We start from the raw sequence: 27,711 nt of genomic DNA on the forward strand, positions 1-27,711 counted from the left end.
CTCACTACAAGCACCAGCCAATGGGGATGAAGCTCTCACTTAGGACCAGCTTGGCTTCTCTACAACCTTTCGCCCCACTCTTCTCTGACTTTAGCCAGTAATAGAGTCTTTCCACCAAGCTCGTTGGGTTATCAGGAACAATGGAAATGGTGTTCTGGGGGAGTCTATAGGACCCCACTGACCAAAAACTTGAAAAGAGGTAGTCTGTGCCTAGTACTGGTCTTTTTATTCAATTGCCTATCGTGTTTGGGTAAGGGGGTGCCCCCCCTTGTTGTAGGATATTGGCATTGAAACCTCTGTATTAGAGTATATATTTTAGGGAGATTCCACAGTTCTAATTTTCCATGTAGTATTTTCAAGGTTCTTCAATGTCGATTCTCTTTCTCCAGATGGCTCCTCTACCCTGCCTTTTCCATTTCTACCTATTTTACATTACCTGGGCCCCAAACCCAGGACTGGCTAGGACCTAGGACCCACAGGAAAACCTTGTCCTCACATTCTGCGAAATGGGCAGTATACTGTGCTGGCTGGTTTTATGTCAACTTGATATGAGCTAGGATCATCAGGGAGGTCATCAGGGAGGAAGGAGCCTCTAATGAGAAAATGTCTCCCTTCTTAAGACTAAGACTGTAGGGCATTTTTTTAAATTGTTGACTGATGTGGAAAGGCCCAGCCTATTGTGGTAGGGTCATCCCTGGGATGGTGGTCCTGGATTCTATAGGAGAGCAGACTGTGTAAGACATGGGAGCAAGCCAGTAAGCAGGACCCCTCCATGGCCTTTGCATCAGCCCTTGCCTCCAGGTTCCTGTCCTGTTTGAGTTCCTGCCCTGACTTTCCTCAGTGATGGACTGGAAGTGAAAGTCGAAATAAAAGACCCTTTCCTCCCCAAGTTGCTTTGGTCATGGTGGTTTATCATAGCACTGGTAACCCTACCTGGGACAGTAGTGAACTGTACCCTAAATTCTAACCTTGATTATAACTGTAGATTAGGACACTTCTCAACCTTCATCAGAGGGGCTTCTGTTTGTAATAAGTGGTGATTAATACAGAGACACACAACTGATCAAAGTGCAAAGACTCAGAGACTGTGGTCTGCTCAGCCCCGATTGGGACGTCTGTATCAGACTCTATCCTGGCAAGGGTCAGGGATCATCATGGATGAGTTAGAAGAAAGATTGGGAGGTAGATGTCTGTGGCAAACCAGTATCAGCCAGGCATGACTGGTGAGCTGTCTACATGGTACTCACCATGGCTAAGACAGCATACGTCAGACCATCACAAGATGAAGCCAGGTAAAAGTCCATTATGAACGGGGAAGGGGCTCTTACAGTCCTACCCTATCTGAGGAGATATTGGCAGTTTGATAGCTGCTGAGGAGAGACAGGAGACGCCGATGCCCCACCCTTATTCATGTACAGGGAATGCTAAATGGACTTTGTAGGTATTAAATAAACAAAAACAAAAAAACAAAAAAACCAAAAACGCATGAGATTGAGAGAGAAGAATGGGAATAAGGGTTAGGAGGAGGGTGGTTTTGATCAAAACCCATTATAGGTGTGAACATTAAATAAAATGCTTTTTAAAGACCTGTCATGCTGCTAGCGCCACCCCTCCCTTTTGGCCAACTTTCTCTGTACTAAGGCAGATCACATGCAGCCCCTACCAGGGCAGAGTCCCCTGCTGCCGGAGACCGAGAAACAAACACAGGCTTTGGTTTGGTTTGGTTCTTACGCAAGCTCCTCTCATGATAATAAATCGGGCCCCAAGAAATGCAAGCCAATGTTTTCTAAGATTGTAAGGGTAAAGCCCAGGGCAGAGATGTACGTGCCTTCCCATCCCAGACCTCTGCTTGCAAGCAGTTAGCTGGAGTCGTGTCAGCAAAAGCCTCCCGATCCTTCCTGTCCTGGAGAAGGTGGGAGAGGAGCGCTGTGACATTGTGACATTGTGACATTGTGACATCGTGACATTGTGACATCATGACATCGCAGGCCCTGAGCTCGCCTGTTAGATTTGCCTTTTCTACTTGTTGATTGCCAAGAGTTCCTGATCAGGGGAAAACATTAACCATTTCTTTTCTTTCCACAGTTGGGAAGAAACCACAGTTGGGATTTTAAAACCCTTTTTCCTAAGGGAATAAAGAAATGTCAACTCTGCTTACATTTTTGTTTTTCTGATGACTTTGGGTTTTGGGTTTGTTTTTATGTTTTGTTTTCTGTTTTTGTTTTATTTTATGTGTATCAGTGTATGCCTGCATGTATGTCTGTGGACCACATGTGTATCATATATATAGAGGCCAGAAGAAGGTCTCAGGTGGTTGTGAGTTACCATATGACTGAGCCTTGAACCCCAGTCCTCTAGAAAAGCAGCCAGTGCTCTCAAGACTGAGCCAACCTTCTCTGTGGCCCCATGGGACAGCTTGCATTCTGCTGACTTGATAGTTTTTCCTGACTGAGGACAATTTTGCCTAGGGCCTGTGTGGTGGGGGCGGGGACAGGTAGCAAACAAACGCACTCATAGGTTTTTGATGTTAGCTCTGACTGCCAAGCTTAGGAGCTAGTCGGTCTTTAACTGACAGTTGAACTGTCTCTGCCTCACAGAGCCCTGTGGCCAATGGCTATGATCTGTCACTCTCTTAGGTTGTCCCCAGAAGACTGGTGGCATTTATAGTACCAGTCAGGCTGCCAATTTTCTTCACCTAGTTGGGGAAAGTTGAGGATGTATCAGGCTAGAGGATGTCACCCTGACCAGATCTCAAGACAAATATATTTGACTTGCAAGTCTAAAGAGACCTTGATTCAAGTAATGTTCCAAACTATGAAGCACCAGAGGTCTGGGTTATAGTCAAGCATCCTGCCTTTTATTTTCTCTCTCTCCCTCCCCCTCTCCATACCTCCTCCCCCCTCCCTTCCTCCATCTCTCCTTCTTTCTCCCCTATTTCCCTCCCCTCCCTTTCTCTCTCCCTCTCCCCCTCCCTCCCTCCCTTCTTCCTTCCCTTCTTCTCTCCCTCTCTCTCTGTCTCTGTGTCTCTGTGTGTCTCTGTGTCTCTCCCTCTGTCTCTCCCCCTACCCCGCCGCCGGTGTATGTTGTGTGTGTGTGTGTGTGTGTGTGTGTGTGTGTGTGTGTGTGTGTGCGCGCATGCGCATTTTGAGGTAGCTTAGACTATCTTACTACATAACTGAGGAAAGTCACTCACTCACTCAATCCTCCTGCCTCTGTCTCCTGAGCATTAGGAATACAGACATCAGGCACTGTGCTTAGCTAGGCTAACAATCTTTTTCTTAACACACACACACACACACACACACACACACACACACACACACACACAATTTGCTTTTAAGCTAGGGTTCTGTGTGTCTCTAGTGTTTTTGAAATATGTATAAAAGCAAAATGAGAGAGGCAGCGCCCTTGCGAGTGAACTCCCTTCTCGGAGAGATTAAGTTGTGCTGTGCAAGATGCTGCTGATTGTTCTGGGCAGGCGCTGTAGAGAGCACGTCGCCACAGTGCTGGCTCTCACTTCCCGTTTCCTGCTCAGTGACTGTCGCACACCTGTGTTTGCTGAAAAGGCAGACTGTCTCTGGATCCCCGGGTCGGAGTGCTTGTGCCTTCGGTTTTGAGATCTTAGCTTTGAAAGTCAAAATATTAAGGCAAATGCCTAACAGTCAGATAGGAGGGTCCACCTCTTGGTTTCTCCCTTGTGCCAGTGAGCACTTGGGTCCACCTCCCCTCCACCTTCCTTCCTGTTCTGGGAGATTTTCCTTCTGTTTTGACAACTTGGGCTTTTACAAACATTTCCAGAAATAAGAACGAGCCAGGTGGGGTGAGCCCTGTTTCTTTGAGAACTCTATAACAAATGCATTTCTTTTTTAGGCTTTGGGCCAATTGAGCAAATGGTATGCAGTCGTAAGAATTTAAACAGTGGGAAGGTACAGAGAGCTGCAAAGCTCAACATCTATTTCCCATGCCCTCCGCCCGCCTCTTCTGCCCTTTCAAGGGTGTGTCGTGGATTTGCTGTCTTCTCGCTTGCTTCCCATTTGCTTGTACAAGTCCAGCTTGAGTGGCGGTTTCACAAATTCTAGTGTAAGCTGTGTGAGAGGGGCTGCGTCCTCAGCTGCCGTGACCATCCTGCAGTCCAGGTGAAAGGAAGACCAAAAGGGCTCATGTTGAAGCGAGCCACAGTTGGGTTCCATTACTGTGAAGAGACACCATGACCCAGGCAGCTTTTGTAAGGGACATGTATCGATGGGAAGGACTCAGGTCCATCACGCTGCGCCCAGCCAGCATTGAGGTGGAAGGTGTCCACGTAGTCATCTGGAAGGCCTTGTGTGGTTTCATCTCGTCCTGGATGGTTTAGATGAGGAGGGTGACATCTTGTTGGAAAGGCAAACTGAAGACTGGCTTCCAGGCAGCTAGGAGGAGGGTCTCAAAGCCTGACTACATAGTGATATACTTACTCCAAGAAGGCCACGCCTACTCTAACAAGGCCACACCCACTCCAATAAGGCCACAACTACTCCAACAAGGCCACATCTCGTAATAGCGCCACTCCCTGAGCCAAGCATATTCAAACCACCACAGATCCTAAGATACAAAGCTTTCAGCTGGTCCCATATCTACTCTTAAGACTTTTAAAGTCATGGCAGTTGTGTTTTGAAAGTACTACAGGCTCTGACTGGGGCTGGCTTGTCTGGAGGGTAGAGCTGGAGTGTGGCTGTCTGCTTGATCTGGATCCTGCTCAATGTTAGCATTCTCTCTAAGCTCCACCCCCACAGTTACCTGGCAATAGCCAGGCGTGCTTGACTCACTATAAAAGGGGCTGTTTGCCCCATCCTTGCTCTCTTGCTCTTCCCCTCTTCCCCCTTTGTCCCTTCCCTCTCCATTCTCCTCTCCCCTTCTCTCCACGTGCTCATGGCCAGCCTCTACTCTACTCTATTTCTGTCTCTCTCTCTCTCTCTCTCTCTCTCTCTCTCTCTCTCTGCCCTACTACACTCTAAACTCCCCTCCCCATGTCCTGAATAAACTCTGTTCTATTCTATACTGTCTGCCAAGTGGCTGGTCCCTCAGGCTGGTCCCTCCTTTATGTCTCAGCATGGGCCCGCTGAGGCACCCCTTTTCCCCAGACCTCCATAGAACATATCCCCACTCTATCCTTTTATCAATGCAATACTCATACCATCTGTCATGTCCAAACCTTGATCTGGGATGCTTTGTGAACCTCACCCTCCTCATGTAGACCACCCAGGGTGGGATGAAGCCACACAAGGACCTTCCAGATGACTGCGTGGATACCTTCTACCTCAAAGCTGGGTGGGCACAACATGGTGGGTCTGAGTTCTTCCCTTTGCCACATGTCTGCTTTGCCTAGGGAGTCTTCCTGCTCCTTGTCCCTCCAGATTTCCCTTGTTCTATCACAATTGTCTCCCTCCTGTAGCTGTTGTGGGGAGATGTGATAGGGCATAAAGGGATTGCAAACTGGGACAGCCACTCTGGAAATCAGTCTGCAGGTTCCTCAGAAAACTAGTCCTACCTTAGCCCAGCTGTACCACTCCTGGGCATATACCCAAAAGATGCTCCAACATACAACAAAGACACATGCTCCACTATGTTCATAGCAGCCTTATTATAATAGCCAGAAGCTGGAAAGAACCCCGAATACCCTTCAACAGAGGAATGGATACAGAAAATGTGGTACATCTACACAATGGAGTACTACTCAGCTATCGAAAACAAGGACTTTATGAAATTCATAGGTAAATGGATGGAACTAGAAAATATCTTCCTAAGTAAGGTAACCTAATCACAAAAGAACATACATGGCATGCACTCACTGATAAGTGGATATTAGCCCAAAAGCTCAAATCACCCAAGATACAATTCATAGACCACATGAAGCTCAAGAAGAAGGACGACCAAAGTGTGGTTCAGTCCTTCTTAAAAGGGGGAACAAAAATACTCACAGGAGGAAAGACAGAGACAAAGTTTGGAGCAGAGACTGAAGGAAAGGCCATCCAAAGACAGCCCTACCTGGGGATCCAGTCCATTTATATACAACCACCAAACCCAGACAATATTCCTGATGCCAAGAAGTGCCTGCTGACAGAAGCCTGATATAGTTGTCTCCTGAGAGGCTCTGCCAGAGCACGACAAATACAGAGGTGGATGCTCACAGCCAACCATTGAACTGGGAACAGGGTCCCTATTGGAGGAACTAGAGCTCCCAGGGACTAAACCACCATCCAAAGAGTACACATGGAGGGACCCATGGCTCCAACTGCATGTGTAGCAGAGGATGGCCTTTCTGGTCACCACTGGGAGGAGAAGCCCTGGGTCCTGCCAAGGCTGGACCCCCTAGTATAGGGGAATGTCAGGGCTGGGAGGAAGGAAGGAGTGGGTGGATAGATGGAGGAAGAGTGTCACAGAAGCAGGGGAAGGGGGATGGGAAAGGGGATAACATTTGAAATGTAAATAAAAGAAATCCAATAAAATAAAAGAATCCCTGAAGCAATGACTGTCACCTCACAGAGCTCTTCATGGGCCATTGCTACTTATTAGCAGGAGGGGCTCATATCCATATCAGTGGTGGCATATTGAAGGCCCTCAGCAACTGTTCTCATTGTCACTTTCCTGTCACTTTGCATTTCCAGCTTCCCTAAATGGCTTGTCTTTCATGTCTTTGAATACCTTGTACCATAGGGTGGCACCCAACATGGAGACGCTGAGTACCTAGTACCATAGGATGGCACCCAACATGGAGACACTAAGTACCTAGTACCGTAGGGTGGCGCCTAACATGGAGACACTGAGTACCTAGTACCAGAGGGGGGGCACCCAACATGGAGACGCTGAGTACCTAGTACCATAGGATGGCACCCAACATGGAGACACTGAGTACCTAGTACCGTAGGGTGGCACCCAACATGGAGACACTAAGTACCTAGTACCGTAGGATGGCGCCTAACATGGAGACACTGAGTACCTAGTACCAGAGGGGGGCACCCAACATGAAGATGCTGAGTACCTAGTACCATAGGGTGGCACCCAATGTGGGGACACTGAGTACCTAGTACCATAGGGCAGCACCCAACATGGAGACACTGAGTATCTAGTACCACAGAGTATCACCTACCCTGGAGAGATAGTCTTTTTTCTGTAGCTCTATTGCCTCATTAATAAATCTGCATTTGTTTGGACAGAATCTCATATCTGGAACATTCTTGACTTGGAAAGGGGGGACTCTTACGCTTGTGCATGCTGGGATGGAGAATCTGTCACGTGGGATCCTTTCAGAAACGACAAAAGCCATTCTGCTGTCCCTGTGTAATTTCATAACACAGGATAATGATGGAAATAACCCGAACAACCGAGAAATCACAGCATCATTGTACGTGACAGATCATTTCAATGGTTAACATGCTTTCACTTCAATTAACATTCATTATTTTGTCTCCAGTTCAGAATAGCCACCATGTCAACAATCTGGGTATCTCCCATCCCTGTTTTAGAAGCAATTAGTTTTGATTTTGTAAACAAATTCAATTTTATTCTTGAATGGGCAGTCTGATATTAACATGAGAACAGAATGCATGCGGTCCTTGGACGACAGCAAACGGAACACTGCTATTACCGGGGAGAGATCGTCCACTGATGGGTCCTCGCACCTCTGAGCTGACAGGCCCATCTCAGACAGGCAAGCAGAGAAAGCTGTGGAATAAACCCAGTGATGGGGACTGACTAGATAGCATTGGTTTCTCTACCTGAATGGTTCTAATGGTGGCCATCCCTAGAGAGTCACTGTGAGTGCCTACGTCGGAGGTGCATTTGCACCTCTAGATTGGCAAGTGCTTGGGCTATTACTTCCTCTCTGGACTTGCTTTACCCCTTCAGCAGCTGTTCACACGCAGGGGGAAGCAGTTCTACCACCGACGCTCAGACACAGTTGTGTGCTGCGTGTGAGGAACGAGAGCCCTCCTTCAGGGACTGGAAGAAAAGGCAACATGCCTACTGTGTGTGCTTTTATCAGCAACCCACGCTCAACCCTCCCTCCCTCTTGCCATTAAAATATTCTGACAGAAACTGCTGGATTTCACACAGCAGGATTAGGTTGGTAAATTTGTTTATTGCTGAAAAAAAAAAAAAAGATTGCTCTGCCACCTTCATGCTGTGGGCCCTGGCGATGGCGCCGCTCCACAAGTGAGCTGCCAGGTCATAGCTGATGTCCTCAGACCGCCTTGCTGCAGGTGTGTGGTGACGGGGGAGTCAGGATAGCTGAGTCCAAAGCAAGAGCATGGAGCAGTGTGGAAAGCCAAGGTGAAAGGTGACATTTACGAGAACCTGGACAGGAATGGCCTGGAAGAGCGTTGCCAGGATCGGACCAGCCCATCCTACTGGTCTCTCTGGTCACCTTTAAGTGTTTGATCGAATCCACGGCTGCCCAACTGTTCACATTCATACAGTGAGTACGGACAGACAGGCTTACTAATGCATTCTATAGAAGTCTTCTGGTTGCCGCTCCAAAGAACATTTTGAGAGCAAGGTAAATTCAACGTGACATCCACACGCAGTGCTGTGTAGTCCCCACCACCACCACCCCCCCCCCCCGAGCCCCGAGCTTGTTAGAAGAGCTGGTTGTGGTTTGGGTCCAGCCCGGTAGCATTCGTTGATGAATTGCTCTCTTCATGTTTCTATTCCAGCTTACCTTTCTCTATTGATGGCACTAAACTTAGTATTTCTCGATTATTTAAAGGACCCTGTGTAACGAATGATGAAAATACAGAAAAACTAACCATCCTTCCTCTCAGAGGCAGGCAGAGGAGGAAGGATTGATGAGACCGGTCTTCTTAAAAATGAAGAACAGAAAGAACCAGCCGCTGTCCTTCTAGAGCATACAGTAGCCCCAGTCACTGTCACCCCTGGGTCTGATTACGATGCAGTGTTGGAAAACCCTTGCTATGATCGACTGTGTGTAGGACGGTCATGGGGCTGAGAAAGGGTTAAGAGAAGGCAATGGACTAAAAGCTTGAACTAGAATAGGCTTTCTGAAGATCAGAAGCCACTGTCACACTCAAATCTGAATGCTACATAGGACAGATATGGACGCTGCCAAAGCTGGCTGGACATAGACCCCACAGGCCCAGTGAGGAAGGTGGTATGGACAGGGCACAGGGAGGGGAATATGGCGTTCATCCTCTTACACATGTGCTCTTTTGGTATAGATGTAGACTTTACTATTTGGCCAGGTGGAGTCAAGGTGCTTGTCTGGGGACTCTGACCTGGAAGTCATTACTAGCCATGGTGAAGACTGCCTGTGAGGGGACCTCAGGAGGCTTCCCGGTGAGCTGGCCTTTGGGGAAAGGAGGGAGTTGGGTGGGAGACAGATGTAGATAGGAGGAAGGAGAAAGGGTGAAGCCCGATGAGCCAGAGTTATCACTGATGGGCTCTAGCAACAGCTGAGTGTGGGCGGAACAAAACCTGGTCAGTGTGTGTGTGTGTGTGTGTGTGTGTGTGTGTGTGTGTGTGTGTACACATGTGGATGTGTGCATACACAGGTGGGAGCCCTAGTGAGTGTGTGTACATGTAGATGTGCGGACATCCAGGTTGGTGACTGGGTCTAAGCAAACAGTAAGACTATTAAGAAAAGACTGTGACAGTTCACCACCAAACTCAGAGTCTGTAGTGCAACCAAGGAGACAGGAAAGGGAGGGGTTTGTGCATGAGAATCACATGGTCAGATATGTAGTTAATAACCATTCTTGTCCTTCAGAAGCATAAATGCTGGGAAATTTGGTAGACTTATTACAGAAACACTGAGGGAAAGTAGTTCAATAAACAGCAGGAGTGCTGGTGACAGATGTTCTGGTTGTCTATACGGGCTCACAGGCCATGGGGCTGATGTTCTGGTTGTCTATAGGGGCTCATAGGCCACGGGGGCTGATGTCCTGCTTGTCTATCTATAGGGGCCTCAGAGACCATGGTGGTGGATGCTCTGGTTGCCCAAAGGGGTTCATAGGCCAGGCTTTTTCTTTGGAGTGTCATCAATCTACAGGAGATGAGGCTACCCCTCAGTCTTCTCAGGCAGAGATGAGTCAGCCCAGTGGCTAGGGAAAGGCTGACAAGACCTTGCTCCAGACTGAATACTGTGTCACCAGCGCTGATGACTGTCTGTGACACGAGGCATAGTGTTTCTATCAAGACCGCTTTACCGGATCTCTCTCACTATTGACTCAGAAATTGAAGTATTTGAGGCAGAACTCCTAGTCACTTGCCTTGACTGAAGTGGTCATTTTTTTTGTTATGATTTTACAGAGTAAACAGAATGTACACAGACATCAGGGAAGCTAATCCCCCTTGCCTTACATCAGTGGCACATAGCGTTACATTCTTGACTCCTGGAGCAATAACACAGGTTGCGTGCCATTTCCACCACTGAGTTGAAATAGGGAACAACTAGGATTGCTCCCATCTGACAGGGGTGCCAGAGTCTCTGGAATCAGTAGAAACTGGAATGTGTAGGTTTTGTACTAAAAGTCTCCCTGGCATCCATGACCACCCGGTGAGTGCTGTCCTCTGCAGGTAGAGAGCCAGTGTGCCATGTTTCCTAAAGAGGTGGTTATATAACTGAGTCCTCGCAATGAGAGTTTGGATCCCCAGTAGGAGACTCAAGACAGACAGACAGACAGACACACACACACACACACACACACACACACACACACACACACACACAGAGAGAGAGAGAGAGAGAGAGAGAGAGAGAGAGAGAGAGACCCCTAAATAAAGTGTAAAGCTGTGGAGTCCATTACCAATGAATACCAGCATAAAACACTTCCACACCTAAGGCTCAGGGAACATTGTAGAACAGGGGTGGAAAGTGTGTATGAGCCAAAGGACCAGGGAAATTTCTGTGAGTCTGTGTCTCCCACCAATGTAAAGACTTAATCCCATAAGGCTTCGCCAACATGGCTGCCCAAACCAAGCTGAACAAAGGCAGTGACAAGAACATGCTGCACTAGACATGGGCCGTAAGCATCAACCCTGCACAAAGAACTATAGGTAACTAAGGAATGCTGGGAATGGGAGAAATCATCATCTTCCCCTGGGAAGGGGACACCAGTCAGTTATTCATTACCAAGCAGTCAGCCCTGTATACACATGCATACAAGTAACATTATCAACATCAGTTTTAGCATACCTACCCAATCTATCATTCAGTGAGCCTGCAGTTAGCTGCACACTGACAGCTACATGGCAAGCATTGCAAAACCTCCACCCAGTAGTGATACCTTGAACAATTTTGAGGCGCCATAACTCTAGTGGGTATCAGCCACCCTCACCTCCTTGCCTCCCTTAAAGACTTTAATTTAATGGTGAAGTTCAGGTTCAGAGAGAGAGAACACTTGTCATGAGCTGATGATTGATTGCTGGCTCCAACTTTGCAGTGGTCACCTCCCTCCCCTTCCTCCCCTGCCTTTGACTAAACTCTCTGAGGTTTCTTTCTCCTGTAGCATCCCTACACCCAGTCATGCTCACTCCAGGACTTTATAGCTCCTTTTGGAAGCTCAGAATAAGAATTGTTTCCACTTTGTGGGGCCTAAACCCAGGAGAAGGGCTACCAACTGTAAACATATATCCTTGTTTTTGCTGACTCTCTGTCAGCGACGGACAATGTGCTATGCGAATGATGATAAATGTGAGGTGCTCTGTTGAAGAAATTGTGGACTCTAATGTTAACCCTGTGCTGCAAGCCTGCTCCTCTGCTGTGGTGAATCTCACATGAGTGTATGTGCCGGTTGACTGAGTCAGGCCTTGAATGAGTTAGACATGTTCTGCTGAAGAATAATAGCCCTCAAGTCCATGTGATTCACACATTCAAGTGATGAATGTCTTCCATCCAAGATAGAGAGGTAAAGTCAATATAGGTAGCTTGGGGAAGCAGGCAGACCCCTGACAGTATAGACAAGAGTGCCCTTAAAGAATTTTAAAGCTACTTTTCTAGATTGGACTCAGCTGGGCTGTGGTGATTCGAATAAGAATGACCTCATTAGGTTCATATGGTTGAAGATTTGATCCCCGGTTGGTGGAACTGTTTGGGAAGGACTGGAGGTGTGGCCTTGTTGGAGGAGGTTTTTAGATCTCAAAAGACTAGCAGCATTCCCATTGCGCTCTCTGCCTCCTGCTTGAGGGTCAAGATGTGAGCTCTCAGCTCTAACGCTATGAAACGTCTGCCTTGGTTAGGGCTACTAGTTCTATGAAGAGAAACACCATGGCCAAGGCAACTTAGACAGTGTTTAATTTGAAGGCTCACAGTTTCCAGATGTTAGCATCCACGATCACCATAGCAGGTAGCCTAGCAGCAGGCAGGCAGACATAATGCTGACACAGCACCTAGGAGTTTATATCCTGATCTGAAAGTTGGAGATAGATAGATTGAAAGATAGATGATAGATGATAGATAGATAGGCAGATAGATAGATAGATAGATAGATAGATAGATAGATAGATAGATAGATAGGATAGATGATAGATAAGTAGATAGGTAGATGATAGGAAGATAGATGATAGGTAGATAAATGAAGATAGGTGATAGATGAATAATAGATGGATGGATGAATGGACTAACAGACAGACAGACAGACAGAGTGCATACTAACTGGGAGTCATGGGTTCGGAAACCTCAAAGCACACTCCTCAACGATGCTCCCCCCTCCTACACATCCTAATCCTTCCCAATCAGTTCCGCCAACTGGGGACCAAGCATTCAAACATATGAGTCTTTGGTGGGGGTGGGGGGGCAGCATTCTCATCCCAAACCACAAACCATAAGACCAATTAAATGTTGTTTCTTTTATGAGTTACCTTGGTCACAGTGGTCTGTGGCAGCCATAGACTAGTAACTAAGACATTGTCTGAGGCACGGCTTCCACCCTGGAAACTTTCCAGGGACCCTAGGGCCCTACCACCAATCAAATCCATAACTTCAGACAGAACTCCGCCTCTCTCAGAGTTTCCAGTTCCTCTTCAGCCAAGCAAACAAGGTGACTCCTAGGTGATAAAGACCCATCTAGACCTTTGTTCTCTGAGTCTTTGGTCGGAAAGGTTCAGACGTGTTTCCTCTCCAGCCTAGATCCCTGGTAGCCTCAGGCAGCTATGCTGTGGGTATGAACTGATTCCCTTTGATGTTGCTTTCAGGGAATTCTCCAAACACACTCTCCTCACCCCCACTGCCTCCCTTAAATTACTAATGAATGTGTGAGGTGGTGTAAGAACCAGTTAGTGTTTGCTGGGCTCCTCTTCAGCCCCTCCCCCTCCCCCATTCTTCTCATTTGCAGGAGGGCTGCTCACCTCGGACACCACAGGTGAATTCCTGAGGGATTAGGGGGATTGGGTCTGGCAGAGCTGGTTCCTTCTAGCTTCACAACTCGTAGTGGTTAAAGACCCTCCTGATCTCTTGTCACGTTTCCATGCAATGGCAATGTCTTTCTTGAGAGTCTCATCTATTGGGAAAACAATTGTAATATCTGCCCCTTGTACTGCTTCTTGTTTTGAGGGTTGCACTGGTGATAATTGTCGCTGTAAAGATAAGTACCGGAGAAAATCAACTTGAAGGGAGGAATCACACATTTTCAGCTCTGAGAGGGCAGAGGTTTTGGTCCACAGTCTTTGGCTCCAGTGATGTTGGGCCTATGGTGGGATGGAGCACTAGGGTGGATGAAGCGGGTGCTTGTAACAGAGGCTCTTCAGACAGGAAATGGAGGAAAGGAGCAGAGGAAGAGACTAGAGCATGTAGCTCCTGAGGACAGGCCTCTTCCCTGCAGATCTTCCTCCTACTAGGTCTTGCCTGCAACTTGCGATTCCTTCATGTTTAAATCCATTAGGAGCTTACTTTGATATCTCAGAGCCCCCAGGAACCAACAGTTTCCTAAAAGCACATCAACTAGCAAACAAGCTCCCAGTTTATCAGTCCACGGGGACATTTCCTACAGAGACCCACTGGGGCATTTCCCACAAACAATCCCTAGTATATCAATCCCTTTGGGGGCATTTCCCAAACAGGTCCCCAGTATATCAGGCCTTGGGGCATTTTCTACAAACAGGCCCCCAGTATATCATGCATTTTGGGATGTTTCCCATAAACACATCACCAGTAAGTACATCGGCCTGTTGGGGCATTTTGAATGCAAGCCATAACACATGATTTTTTTTTTTAATATAACAGCCACCAGAAGGAGTTTCTGTTTCCTTCACTTATAGACGAGCAGAGCCATGGTGGTAGTGCCACTTACTGTGACAGACATGCGAAGGGGACACTGGAGTGGAAGAGGAGACTCGTGGCGATGTTAGCAGTGGAAGTGACATCACCACAGAGCCTTTGCTAAGTGTCAAGTCGGCAGTGGTGTTTGGAGTAAATCTGTATAGAGTGCCCCCACAGTAGCGCCCTCTGTCAATATAGAAGCTGCCTGGCAGCCCCAGAGAGTATGGGAGGCAGTTCAGGACATGTGTGATGTGTTGAACCAGGCGCTGGGGCTCACTGGGATGGTCTCTCTCATTGTTTTCTGAAGTGTCTGTGACGTTTCTTACATGTGGGTCATGTGATGTTTTGCAATGTTTTAATTTTGTTGGTTCAGCTAGTGGGTGGATCTCATGCTTTAGAGAGAAAACCTCCTGATGCCACTTAATGACTTGGAACAAATGGGGGTGCTGGCTAGCGTCCCTTGGGCCTCTTTTGGATGCTTTCCTGTCTGTATTTAGCTGTGTTCTTCGGGAACAACCTGGGAGAAACACCAACGAGGGCAGAATTTTGACTAACGCATCCCCTCTCTTTTCTTCCATAGGCAAAAGAAGGGGAGTGTGGCTCACAAGCACTGGGTTGGACCTTCGAATCTGGTTAAATGCAAGCCTTGCCCCGTGGCACAGTCAGCGATGGTCTGCGGGTCTGACGGCCACACGTACACGTCCAAGGTTGGTCTTGTTGTTTTGCCTATAAAAATCACTGGAGGTCTGTTTGTCAAGTCTCTGTGCTTCTGTGGGCAGCCTGGTTGTTCTGGGCCTTGCCCTGGAGGAGACACAGACTCTGAACTAGATAATTCTGGCCAAGGAGATTGAGATTGCAGTGGCTGAAGGCCAAGGGGGGAGTGAGACATACAATGCAGAATTTGACCCAGTGAGAAGCAGCCTAGGAGTTGGTGCTACTGGTGGAGAAGCAGAGCCCTGGTATTTCCCACCTCAGCTGCCTCCTTGGCTTTCAGTGATGTTTTATAGAGTGGCGTCTATAGCTAGTGAGTCCTTATAAAGAATACCTCTGGGTCACATTGCTGTGCGAGTCTCAAGCGTTTCTGCCCCATCCCTTGTGCCTTTCTCACAGTGCACATCGTTGTGTTGTCTGTGCTGCCCAGGCTGATCTTCATAGCGCAAACCACACAAGCCTGGGACAATCTCCTCCCTGCTGCTCTCTTCAGGCTTAGTGGCATCATAGAGCCCAGGGCTGCTTTCCCTCCGTGCTTTCTGTGGTGCACAGACCAGCTAGACTCATGTCTTCCGTTTTAGTGCTCCAGGAGGGTAGCCATGGCACAGTCAGTCCATTTACTCGCTCGGTGGGTATCGTTGGCAGCCTTGCTGTGTTCCAGACAGTGTGCTAAGAGCTAAGACAACACAATCTAGTAGAGCTAAAGCAGATGACTTTTGTCTTGGGCAGAGTCAATCCTCCCCCTCTCCAAGTGCAGACCTACTCTGGGAGTTAGAACTATTCTGTCCGTGCTCAGGGCTAGTGCATCCTGCCCACAAACCACCAGCACATCTCAGTTTCTCCTTCCTTCGTCCTCCTGATCTCAGATAGAATTGATTAGAAACAGATTTTAGTAATGGTCTGATTCTGATACCTGAAACATGTATAGGTTAGCGGGTTTACAAGCATCACTGAAAATTTATTCTTGTCCCCCCTCCCCATTCTTGAAGTTAGGTCCTGCTTTTATTTTCTTTCACTGAAACCCAGATGCCAGGCATGTGGACAGTTGCCAAGAGGGCAAGGTAAAACGCAAAGTTGACATAGCAAGTCCTGGGAAGACCTGAGCTGCAGAGCCACAGTGCCCTGTCTAATGCATTGGCCCAAAGGGCTGTCAGTTGCCCAAGAACTGTGTCAGAACCCTTGCTGATCAAAGCTCTCCTATAGTCTGGCCTGTGTATGAAGTAGGGGCTGCTTTCAGGTGCAGGTGGATAACTTGCTTATAACGCAGGATTTTTACTGGGAAAATTCCACCCCAATGACTCCTCCCTTTTGGAAGAGAACTGGCCTCAACTGAGTCAAGCCAAGCACTCAGAGGCCTTCCCCATCCCCAAAACCACTGTTTTGATGAGATGAGTCTACATTCCCTAGCCTCGCACAACTATTTTCCTGGAGCAAAAGAAAAAGACGTAAGGTAGCTCATCGAACGTTGTCGTTAGTATATGATATGTCCATCTTCCGCTGCCATCATAAAGTGCCTGAGATAATCAGCTTTCAGAGGAGGATAGTTAGTCTTGGCTGGTGGCCTCAGAGGTCTCATCCCATCATTTGGCGTCATTGCTTTGGGCTTGGGCAGGCACAGTTCAACCTGGAGGTACTTGCCATGAGACATAAGAGTTCCATTCATCGGGGCTGGGGATTTAGCTCAGTGGTAGAGCGCTTACCTAGGAAGCGCAAGGCCCTGGGTTCGGTCCCCAGCTCCAAAAAAAAGAACCAAAAAAAAAAAAAAAAAAAGAGTTCCATTCATCGTATGGTGGCCATGCAAAGGAAAAGAATTGAATGGACCTGAGACCCCAATATCTTCAGCTAAAGGACACTAGGGGCTTTCTTCAGCCTTACACCCACCACCTCAGGTCAAGACTAGGCCAAGTACCAGCTTCCCATCTCGGGTCAAGGCTAGGCCAAGTTCCATTCTTCACCCACAGTTCTCTGGAGAAGCAGGGACAGTCTTGAAAAACCAACAAATATTCTGACTGATAGTCACCTGACCCCCTGGATAGAGTTCAAATGAGTGTCATATGCTTGCTAGCCAATAGAGTCAAAGGTCAATATGCTTAGCCAATAAGCTTAAACTATAACCTTGCTGATGTAACCTGTACCCCTAAAAAGTATAAAAACTGCCTGTTACAGCCATTTGGGGTTGCCTTCCAGTCACTTGCCACAAGGGGTGATTGAAGGTTGACCCCAACGCGCCAGAAAATAAACCTCTTGTGTTTGCATCGAACTCCATCCTCATTTCTCATTTGGGGGGTGGGAGGGTCTCCTGGTGGTTAAGACTCACTTCGAGCCTTCACCACCATGGACATAGTCTCAGTGATGTAACCTCTTCCCTCTGAGTTCTACCTTCCGAAGGTCCTACTGTCTTCAGTAGTACCATGGACTGGGGTCAAGCCTTTGACACTTAGGCTGTTGATAGGTATTCCAGATCCAAACAACAGTAAGGTACCTTGGGACATGACATGACAGATTATGACGCTCATGGTCTTCTCCCTGGGTGTATGTGGTCTATCCACTTCAATGACATTAAAATTAAAAAGCAGAGTTGTGAGACCAGGAAGCTGTGGGACCAGAAAGAATAGGCCTGGAGAAGAGTGGGATTGAGACCTGTTCAAACCCTGGAAATCTCATCCTTGAGATTGGAAGGAGTAGGACCTCTCCCTCTCCCCTGCCTTGGACCTTCATGTCCTGATATGTAGCACTGTGGCCCTACTCTTACCTCACCAGAGGTCACATAGCCATAGCTAGTAGCCAGGTTAAATTTCCTCTCTCCTTATAAGGTCATGTCCAGCAGCACCTGAAACTCCGTCCTATGCAAATGAGGCATCCCTAGAACTCTGGCTTGGACCAATGATGTACACTCAACTGAGTCCCTACTCATCCCCAAAGGTTTAAAATGACCTTTGTCCCCACCAATTAAACTGAACCAGCTCTTCAAAGCTGTTCCTGGATATGTGTGTTCTTTACCGGTGCACTCACTGCTAATCAAGGCCCTGTACTGCACCCACCTGCCTGGGCTAAGCTTCCTGTGGCTACTCTGATGGGAAGAAGTGCTCACAGAGCTGCACAGACTTCTGGGAATGACAGCATTGTAGAGGAGGTGATGTTGGGTCCTGGTTCAAGTGTCCCCTTGTTCTGCCTTTGCTCCTTGTTAATATCACAAATCAAATATGGTTGAGTCCTAAGCCTTGTACTTAAGGCCTTCGAGGCAGAGGCCAGTTGTTAACCATTATGGTATTCAGTGGGGCTTTCCCCCAGAGGGCATATATCCATTTGGTCAGGTTTGCTTTTTTTTGTTGTTGTTTTTACTTATTACCCCTAAAGGGGCCTCTTGTTTACTCAGGTTCAAAAAGACGTTCAGGTCATACAGACAAACTTTGGAGAATGCTAACAGAGGCTCAGCTAACATGACTGAATGAATTAACTAGTAACAATCACTGACATCCTATCCCCTGGAGCTATGGCCTTTCTAGGTCATCAATGCTGGAAAACAGAAGACTGAAGACTGGAGGAGATTGTGGTGTGCATGGAGGCAGAAGTGATTTTATTCGATGAAGTCAAACCTATGAAAATAATCTTCAGCCAAAGTCCAGCCCAGGCCTGGCACCACCGTAGGCAAGCGGGCCCTGTTTTCCAGTTGAATTGTCCATCTCTTCAGGATGGGCCTGATGGCGGTAGAGAGTCAATGAAGGCAGAACAAAGGAGCCAGCTTTTCAGGCTGGCCATGAAGCAGGTGGCTTTCCAGGGGACACATTGGCCAAGCTTTGTTTCTGCCTCTGCCCAGGAGAGTTGGAGTCTTCTAGAACCAGTAGACAGGGGTTACACTCAGGAGTGGCATTCTACAGCAGGGATTTCCCAACACATCAACCCCAGAGGTACCACGTAGAGGTCTGACTCCTTAGAACCTAAGATGGGTGCACAAGCTTGCAGTCTCGAGATGACAGATGGCGTCACATGGAGAGCAAACCCAACGTTGCCGCTCGCTGCAGAGTGTGAAGCAGGCTCTGACCCTTACTTAGCCTCTAGGCGAGAAAGTGTCACGTCACTTTCTTAATTTCTTTTTTTTTTTTTTTGACATATTCTTCCCTCCGCAAAGAACGAATGTATTACAGAAGCTCAACGGTCGGTGTTAAACAGGGCGCTGAAGAGCAGAGTCATCGTGCAGGTCCAAAACGGGGAGAATGCCCCATTTGCGTGGGGCTTGTAAGGGAGACAGGCACACTGGAAAGCAACCTACTTTGATTACAGCAGGTGGTCAGTCACATACAAGTTTACGTACTTGGAGGCCAGACCTCGTGGGAGGATATTAAGTTATTAAGTACACCGATCTTGGGTGGGATTAATGTTAACCGTGTGGATAAAGTTCTCCCAAGAATGAGCTGTTCTTTAAAGAGTGAGACTGGATCCCACCTCAGGCCTTGGGCTCCTACGTCATAATGCTTCTTACAGTTGTTCTCACTGTGATGCCATTACCATGACAATTATGGGGCATGTGGTTGCCAAGGGACTCTCTGAGCCCAACAAAAACTTTTTCTTCCTACATTACCCAACCTCAGGCATTTCGTCATAGCAGCAGGGGGTTAAGACGATCGTTGCTTAGATAAGGGGCATTGAAGGCACTTTGGGAGCACTGAGTAGGGTCACCCTCATTAGTTTAGAGGAATAGGCAGTTGTGTCAGAGAAAGCCATGGTTCTAGCAAGATCTTGTGGCTGAAAAGAATCATCCATCGAAAGGAACAGGATCTAGATCAGCAAAAGGGGAGAAGGGCTTGAAGAATAAAAGAAAGGCAAGGTACACAGAGGGGCTCAGGCAGTGTCATTGTGATGGGTCACCTGTCAGAGAGTTGGGCTGATACAGAAACTCCATGCCCATAAAGGACATGCTCCCAGCATGCCTTGCCCTGTGCAATCTCTGAAGGGGTAGGGGTATTTTCTTCCACAGCAGCCCTTAAAACCACATCTCTTCCTTGCATCCAGACGTGAGTGAGCCCATTTGCTGACTATAGAGAAACGATCAGTCACACTCAGCCGTTTGAAGACCACAAAGTTGGAACTTCGGCTTGTAAGATTTGGGGTAATCCCATCAAAGAGTCCCAGTCTAGGATTCGGCTGCCTTCGTGTAGAGTGGCAGTGTGTGGGATGGGACCGTATGCTGGTGACAGAGGGACCTACTGGCATCAAGACCGTCACAGTGGTTTTTTGACATGTGTAGGAAACAGGGAAGATTAGCCTGGCCTTGGTGACTGATGGATTTGAAACACATAAAAGTTATCCCAGATACAGGCTCGGCGTACGGGCACATCTTCATCCTAGCAGAGCTTTCGAATCCCTCGGTCAGCAGAGTTAGGATGTGCCTGTTATGTTTGGAGCACGGTCATTTGCAAACCTCTCTGCTTTCTCTGCTTGTCTCTGTGTAGCTCGATGGAGGCTAAAAGGATAGAGCGGGAACAGAGAGTCCAGGCTGCTGTTGGATTTTGTCTCCGTTCATCAGGGAACTTTGTGGTCATGTTGCATTCAGGGGGGCTAGCCTGGGTTTCCTTTAGAAACAGTAGCAGATCCAGAGTGATGCTTAGGTCTTGGGAGCTCAGAGAGGGCCAGGGGTGGGGCCTGGCTGAGACTGCTTTTTGTAGCATGAAATATTTAAAAGACAATTCCCATGATACAGCTGCCACGCACGCCCCACGCTCCCAAATTCCCGTAGCTGGCAGAACCCAGCTGAGTCACCATGCGAAGGAAAACACCACACAATCTTAGTTTATAATCAACAGGTAACAGAATCACTGGGCACAGCAACCAGCATCCTAGTTTGTAAGCTATTCCAATTTATAAAAGCGGATCCCAGCAGATCCACCACCTGGGGGGGCGCAGGGGTTCTCCCCTACCTACATTGTGTCCTTCATCATCTCTTCAGTCCAAAAGGCCTTATCTTTCTCCTGCTTCCCCTCTGCCACACCCCAACCTGGAAGTCCCGCCCACTCATTCAGTGATTGGCTCCTTGAAATCTTTATTCATTAGGGGAAGGTTCTGCCACAGGGTCTCAAACAGGAAAATGGTATCCAATATGGCTTCCCGTGCACCTGACGTCCACGACTCTTCCCCATTCGGGTACTTGCTATCCAGGACTGCCGCCCACACGGTACTTAAAATGCAGGAGCCTTTCTTATGAAGGGTACATGATTCGAACATATTTCTTTCAATTCAGATACCTGGACCAATCAGAACCTGGCCCTGGAGGGAGTTTCATTGCTCGGATCTTTCCCGGGGAGTTTGTTGGCCATGTTGGCTGTGGCTCTGAGAACTACAATGGCTCCTTTCCAAACCAGGATGTGGGACTGGCCTCGCTCAATGGCACAGGGTTCTGGAGAGGTAGCGCTGCCGTTCCCTGGCACCTGCCTGGCTGTTGATAATTGGAAAACAAGCAGGCAAACACCCATCTGGTCTCCTCCTCTCCTCCCCACATCTACTTCCTTAAAAGCTGTTAAGCAATTAGCAAATGGGTCGTTTACGTCTAGACACCGAAGAAAGATGCAGAGTTAAGAACTGCTGTGAGAGAAAATGGGTTCTTTAGGTTCTGAAAGTGCACGGGAGGGCGGGGGAGGCGGGGAGCGGTTGCTTTACAGGGCTGGCATTTCTTCCAGCACGTTGTCACCATGGATTATATCTTTGCTGGGGCATCTTAATAGTTTCTAACAACCACTACCAAGGAAAGGTCGTGTTTGAAGTTCTTGGCCGATTTTCCAGGAACAGGAAACTCAGTGGATGGAGGCTGACTGGGAGGTGTAGTACGTGAGACTCCTCCAGATAGCTTTAGACGCTGTCTTTGGCTTCTAGGATGCCTGACCTGTGAGCATTCCTGCCGCGAGAGGGTCGTTATCCCCCTTTGCTTGTCATTACTTTAGGCTGGGAGTAGAGGCATCTGGGCTAGGTCTGCTCCCTGCAGACCCATGCCACGTGAATGGTCATCACTTGGAAACGGCCCCTGAGACAGAGAGAGCTTTGTAGTTGATGAAGAAAATCAAAGAGTTGGAAACGATAGGTGGAACACATACATCTGCACACTGGAGCCGGGCGCTCTGTAAAGCGGTGAAGGCAGAAGGGTGGCTGCTCATGGTCCCCTTGGAGGGACAGCACTGTGAGACAGTCACCTGCTCTGTCTATGCGGGGGGGGGGGGGGGGGGGAGAGAAAGGGAAAGAGGAGGAGAGAGAGAGGAGAGAGGGAGGGAGGAAGGGAGGGAGGGTGGGAGGGAGAGAGGGGAGGGAGGGAGGGACAGACTGACAGACTCAATGAGAGAGGAGAGGTCTGGTAAGTGGCTCTGGAGTCAGATCCAGGACTTGTTTTTTTTGTTTGTTTGTTTTTGTTTTTTTGTTTTTTGTTTTTGTTTTTTGTTGTTGTTGTTATTGTTGTTGTTGTTGCACAGAAAAGGCCAACAAAGAGGCTTTGTAACTGAAGAGCTCCTTGGCGGTGGTTTCTAGCTGGCTCTAAGCGATTCTGCTTCCTACATCAGGAAGTTCAAGATTTCGGGAGGAGTCCGGCCACCATAGATGGCAGGTGGCCCAGTTTGCCTTCCCCCCCTCGGGCCATATTCATTTACAACTTCCTGTCTTAGTCTCAGGGAGTCAGATGTCATTTGGTAATGAGAGCTCATTTCTGTGGCAACCTTCAGCTATTTTAAATACTTTTTGCTCTAGTTTTATCGTCCCCGCCCTGTTTACTGGCCTTCCCCGAGGAGTAAGTGTAAACAGTATTTATAATTAGCTGTGTATTCGCAGGGATAGTGACTCCAGCCTCTGTGACAAAAGCCTTACATAAAATAGAGGCGTCAGGGCGTCAGGTTTGGCTTCCAGTTCTCTCAAAAGCAACATAGAACAGAGGCGCCGCCTCCAGACTGGGCCTGCCCAGGATCCATTTAGCTTGGTGTTCTGCCATCCACAGTACTTACAGAAGTGACGCTTTGCCTATGGGCGAGGCATGGCTATGCCCAGCCAGTCCAGTTGAAACCAGGAAGGAAAGTAGGAACCATTCATAAGTCACCTCCCTCACCTGTTCGTGTCCCGTGAGCTAAAATTACCTCGTAGGCCCCATCGAGCTGCAAAGGAGGCTGGGAGTGTAGGTTTAGTATTAGGCAGCCCATCTGCGCCCATCTGAAATTTGACAGCTAGCTAAAGGACGGACGAATGCCTCATCTTGCAGCAGCTACCATGACAGCATGAGCAGTACTAAGGAGGCAGGTGGTCCTTGCTAAGTCTCTGTTAAATGCTCTGCATTGAGTTTCTGTGCCAAGTGGTGCCTTATTTCTTGTTGTTTCAATGATTTTCAAAACACAGTGAGCTGGTCAGTCTCTGTGCACAAGCTCAGGTCATCTGGAAACAGGGATCCTTAATTGAGAAAATGGCTCCATCAGATTGGCCTTTGGGCAAGTCTGTAGGGCCTTTGTTTGATCATGATTGATGTGGGAGGGCCCCACCTACTGTGGGCAGTGCTAACACTGAGTAGTTAATCCTGGGTTTTATTTTAAAACAAAAAAAAATCAAAGTGAAAAAGCCACAGGGATCAAGTCAGTCAGTGAAGTCTGTTCATCTCTGCTCCCCTTCCTGCCTCCGGTTCCTGCCTTGTGTTCCTGCCCTGGATAAGCCCTTCTCCTCCCAAGTAACTTTTAGTCATCATTTTTTTGCCACAGGAAGAGGCAGCAAACTAGGACACACACTCATGAGTAAAATACCAGTGTTAGCTCCAAAGTATTCATTGACTTGGTAGAGAGACAGCAATAAGATCAGCGCAGCTTGGGGTCACAAAGTCAGTGTTTGAACCCCAGTCTGGCTGGGGTCACAGCTTTTACTCTGCAAATAAAAACCTCGGAAAAGCTCTATTATACCAGCTGTGTCATCATAATACCTCAGACTTTAAATGACAGGACTATGAACCTCAAACTTAGATTAAACCATTCTCTCTCTCCCTCTCTCTCTCTCTCTCTCTCTCTCTCTCTCTCTCTCTCTTTATACACATAGCACACACACAGAGGTGCACGCACACATACACATATACATACACATACACTTTGAGACTTCCCAACTATGTTGGTCTTTTTGCTGTCCCGCCCCCATTAATACTTTGGAATTAATAGTGGTATTTACTCATGAGTGTGTAACTTGCTTTCTATTGCCATGATAAAAATGATGATCAAAAATCACTTGGTAGGGAGAGAGAGGGCTTATCCAGGACAGTTCAAAGTAGGCTGGCTATCTATCTATCTATCTATCTATCTATCTATCTATCATCTATTATCTATCTATAATCTATCATCTATCTATAATCTATCTGTCTATAATCTACCTACCTACCTATCATCTAACATCTATCTATCTATAATCTATCTATAATCTACCTACCTATCTATAATCTATCTACCTATATCTATCTATAATCTATTACCTATCTGTCTATAATCTATCATTTATCTATCTGTAATCTATCTGTAATCTACCTATCTATCTATAATCTACCTATCTATCTATCTATCTAGATATCTGGATATAGCTATATAGATATAGACTGGTAGATTGATACATAAGGTTTGGGAGTCCTCTGGGACAGCAAGGCCTTGTTGGGAGCTAGGGAAGCTCTGTGAGTAATATGGTGTATCTCCCACCCTTTCGCCTGCTGGCTCGTCCTGCCTTCTGCAGAGAGACTCTTTCTCTTTGCTAACAAGATGGATTCGAAAGCCTTAGTCACCTTGTTTTCATATTAGCAGCTCGAAGGAAATCTACCTAGCCTGTGTTTGGACCTCAGGGAAGGCCTCTAATTGGCTCATTTTGAATCATAAGACATCTCTTATTCGAGTCCTTGTCCGGGCTAATGAGGCTCTGTGAGTGGCCTGCTTTGGCCTTGCAAGCCCCACTTCACTGTGATGAAGAAAAAGACTTTTAATAAAAGGAAAAGAGGACGGGCACATTTTAACAGTGTACATTTCAAAAATAGCCTTTCTGCTTCAGATGTGGTAACTTCTTTGAGGCCATCATCTAAGTAGCAGTAGTTTGAGCCAGTGTAAGAATGCTTTAACACCTTGTGTTGTGTGTGTGAGTGCACACACGTGTGCATGTGTCTGTGTACATGTGAGTGTGCATGTGCATATGTAAGCATGTGTGTGTGTTCATGCATGCATGTGAGTTGCATGTGTGTGTATGTGTGTGTGTGCATATGTGTGTGTGTCTGTGAGTTTATATACCATGTGCATGCATCCATGCTACATGCTTGAGGAGACCAGATGAGGAGAGGCCCAGATGTAAATGACTGATATTTTCCTTTATCACCCTCTGCGTCAGTTTTTGGAAACTGTGTCTGTCACTAAACCTGAAGCATGCTGGTTCAGCTAGACTGACTGGCTGGCGAGCTCCTGGGATCTGTCTGTCTCCACCCCTTAATGTTGGGCAGGCACAGGAGACAGTGCCTGGCTTTAATTTGGGTCTTCTTGCACAGTAAGTATTCTTAGCCAGTCAGCCAGCTCCCCAGCAGGAATGGGAGCAGAAGGTGCAGGGGGAGCAGGACCCCATATAGGGACGTGAGAAAAAGATGATTCTTTATACTGAGAATGTTGTCTAATTAAAGAGAGGAAACCCCTAAATAAGGTAGAGTGTTCATTGAATACAGAATTCTTTGAAGCCCTTGGCCTAATCCTTAAGACTTTCTTCAGAACATGGGACCCATGAATCGTCAGTTTTCTTTGTCCCTTTTCTTTTACAATGTGCCAAGATAACACTGTCTTTTGGCTTTCTAGGATACACTACTGGGCCAAATGGTTATTGTGACATTTTCAGGAAGCACAGATGTTCATACTCCATCCACAGCAAAGAATCCTGGATTTACTCAGACCTCTTCGGTATGCAGATTCCTCATAGAAGTTAGAGACGGAAGCAATTTGAGTCATCAGTGCGCCACTTATTTCTATGTTCTTTATGCAAAAACATGTTTAACAGACATATGAAGAATAGACCTTTTATTTCTTCTTTGTAGATGTCCCCAGGTAAAACATCATGTAATTAGTTAATGCCTTTGTTAGAAACACATTAGGAAAAGGAGCCGTCTTGCTGCCAGTTCTGCTGAATGCACAAGTAAGCTATTGATAAAGACCTTACCTGAGCATGATGAGGGTTGGTTCCTCCCCCCCCCACCCCAGGAGATGAGAAGACGGGCGAGGTGAATGGCAAAGCACATGAGACCTCTATCTACCAACTGCTTAAAAGACAGAAAGGTCCCAGGGCAGAACGAGCATGCACAGTGCTACAAATCCAATTACGTCACAACAGACACCTTTAATCAAGCTGTTACATTGTTGCTTTCTTTAAAGGGAGCAAACAAAACCTCCCCTTTGGACATATTGCTCACAGGAGTACAGCCATGCCTCCTTCTCAGTGCTTTCCAAGAGAGCAGCTCAGCCTCAGACATTGTCAGTACTGAAGGAACTCTGCTCCTTTCTTTTTTTTGGGGGGGGGGGGAGCTGGGTACCGAACCCAGAGCCTTGCGCTTGCTAGGCAAGCGCTCTACCACTGAGCTAAATCCCCAACCCCAACTCTGCTCCTTTCTAAGCCTTGGATTAGGACCTAGACACCATGTGAGGGGATTAAGGAATTCCTTGCTCTTTATTAGGCTTTGGTTAGAACGTACCCAACTGTGCCACACTTGACCATTGAAGGTGATGGCTCCAGTGGTGCCCTCACTTCCACCAAAGCATTTCCCCCTTTCTGAAATCAGTAAAAAGTCGGGCATTTTCATATTGTCTTATTCAGAACCAATGACTGAACTCAGAGGCTCCTGAATGCTTTCTGCCACAAGCTTAGAAACCTCTAACTGCATGTACAATGAGGAAAGATGCTTTCCAGGATCCAGTGGCTATGCTAGACTTCAAGTCCAGGTCAGTGAGGTGCTCAGAGACCACACATCAGGAAAGTTCTCAAAGCCCAAAGAATGATTTTTCTTTCCTAAGTTCTTCTCCAAAGCCACTAGGAACTGCTTTGGCACTGAGCCCTCTCCCAAAGATGGGCTATGCACTAGTGGCCGAGAAGCCAGGTGCTGCAAGGTCCTGAGACCCAGATACGATGGAGTGCATTTGAAAAGCTTCTTGACCTTTAACCTCACCCTAACCATAACCTCTCTCCAGTAGAGAGAATGGAGATAATAGCATGTATCCATCAAGATAGGATGTGCAAGGGTGTCCATGTGTGGGATTAGGGCGTTATCTCTCCTGCTGGTTAACCCTTTCCTGCTGAGAGCTGGCCAGAGCAGCCATTTGGGTCCCCTTGAGGGAGAACCAATACATACCCTGACTGATGGTATATGAATGGCAGGTGAAAGTAGGATAGACCGCATGCACCTTTTTATGATAATATTTTAACATGTATTCATTTGTGCCAGAGTTTGAACCCGTGACTCTGAGAATTCGAAGTGCAGCTGGCACTCGGCAGTACCCCAGCCAACTTCCCAGGTCTTTGCACGTCATTCCCAATGACGGGAGGGAACAGATTCAGCCTCCTATCAGTGAAAGGCGACGCTGTGTTTCTGGAATTCCACCCATAAGGCTCAACCTAAGTGCTGTCTCCTCAGTAAATCCCCTTGCACCCCTCGTGCCAGAGAACATTACCCGTTTCTTCTGAGTGCCAATACCGCCATGTGTCTCCCTCTTGCAGTGTGTCGATGGCCTTGCAGGAGCTGACTGTGTCTGAACGTA

At 47.5% G+C, this 27,711-nt stretch overlaps 1 protein-coding gene across 3 annotated transcripts in view; it reads left to right on the forward strand.

Moving 5' to 3' along the window:
- The window catches only part of Spock1 (sparc/osteonectin, cwcv and kazal like domains proteoglycan 1), a 480,143-nt gene that overhangs the window by 339,885 nt on the left and 112,547 nt on the right, over positions 1-27,711 (forward strand). Inside the window, exons 1-2 of one of the 3 annotated variants that reach the window (XM_063276334.1) lie at positions 21,013-21,128; positions 25,765-25,866. In XM_063276334.1, coding sequence (XP_063132404.1) covers positions 21,042-21,128; positions 25,765-25,866 — 189 coding nt within the window. In that variant the 5' untranslated portion in view covers positions 21,013-21,041. Of the gene's footprint in view, positions 1-14,828; positions 14,956-21,012; positions 21,129-22,272; positions 22,296-25,764; positions 25,867-27,711 lie in introns of those variants that run through there. The other 2 variants (XM_063276335.1, NM_001271297.1) reach the window with 2 other exon arrangements.

This window comes from Rattus norvegicus, chromosome 17 (assembly GCF_036323735.1).
Source record: "Rattus norvegicus strain BN/NHsdMcwi chromosome 17, GRCr8, whole genome shotgun sequence".
NCBI classification, from domain to species: domain Eukaryota; kingdom Metazoa; phylum Chordata; class Mammalia; order Rodentia; family Muridae; genus Rattus; species Rattus norvegicus.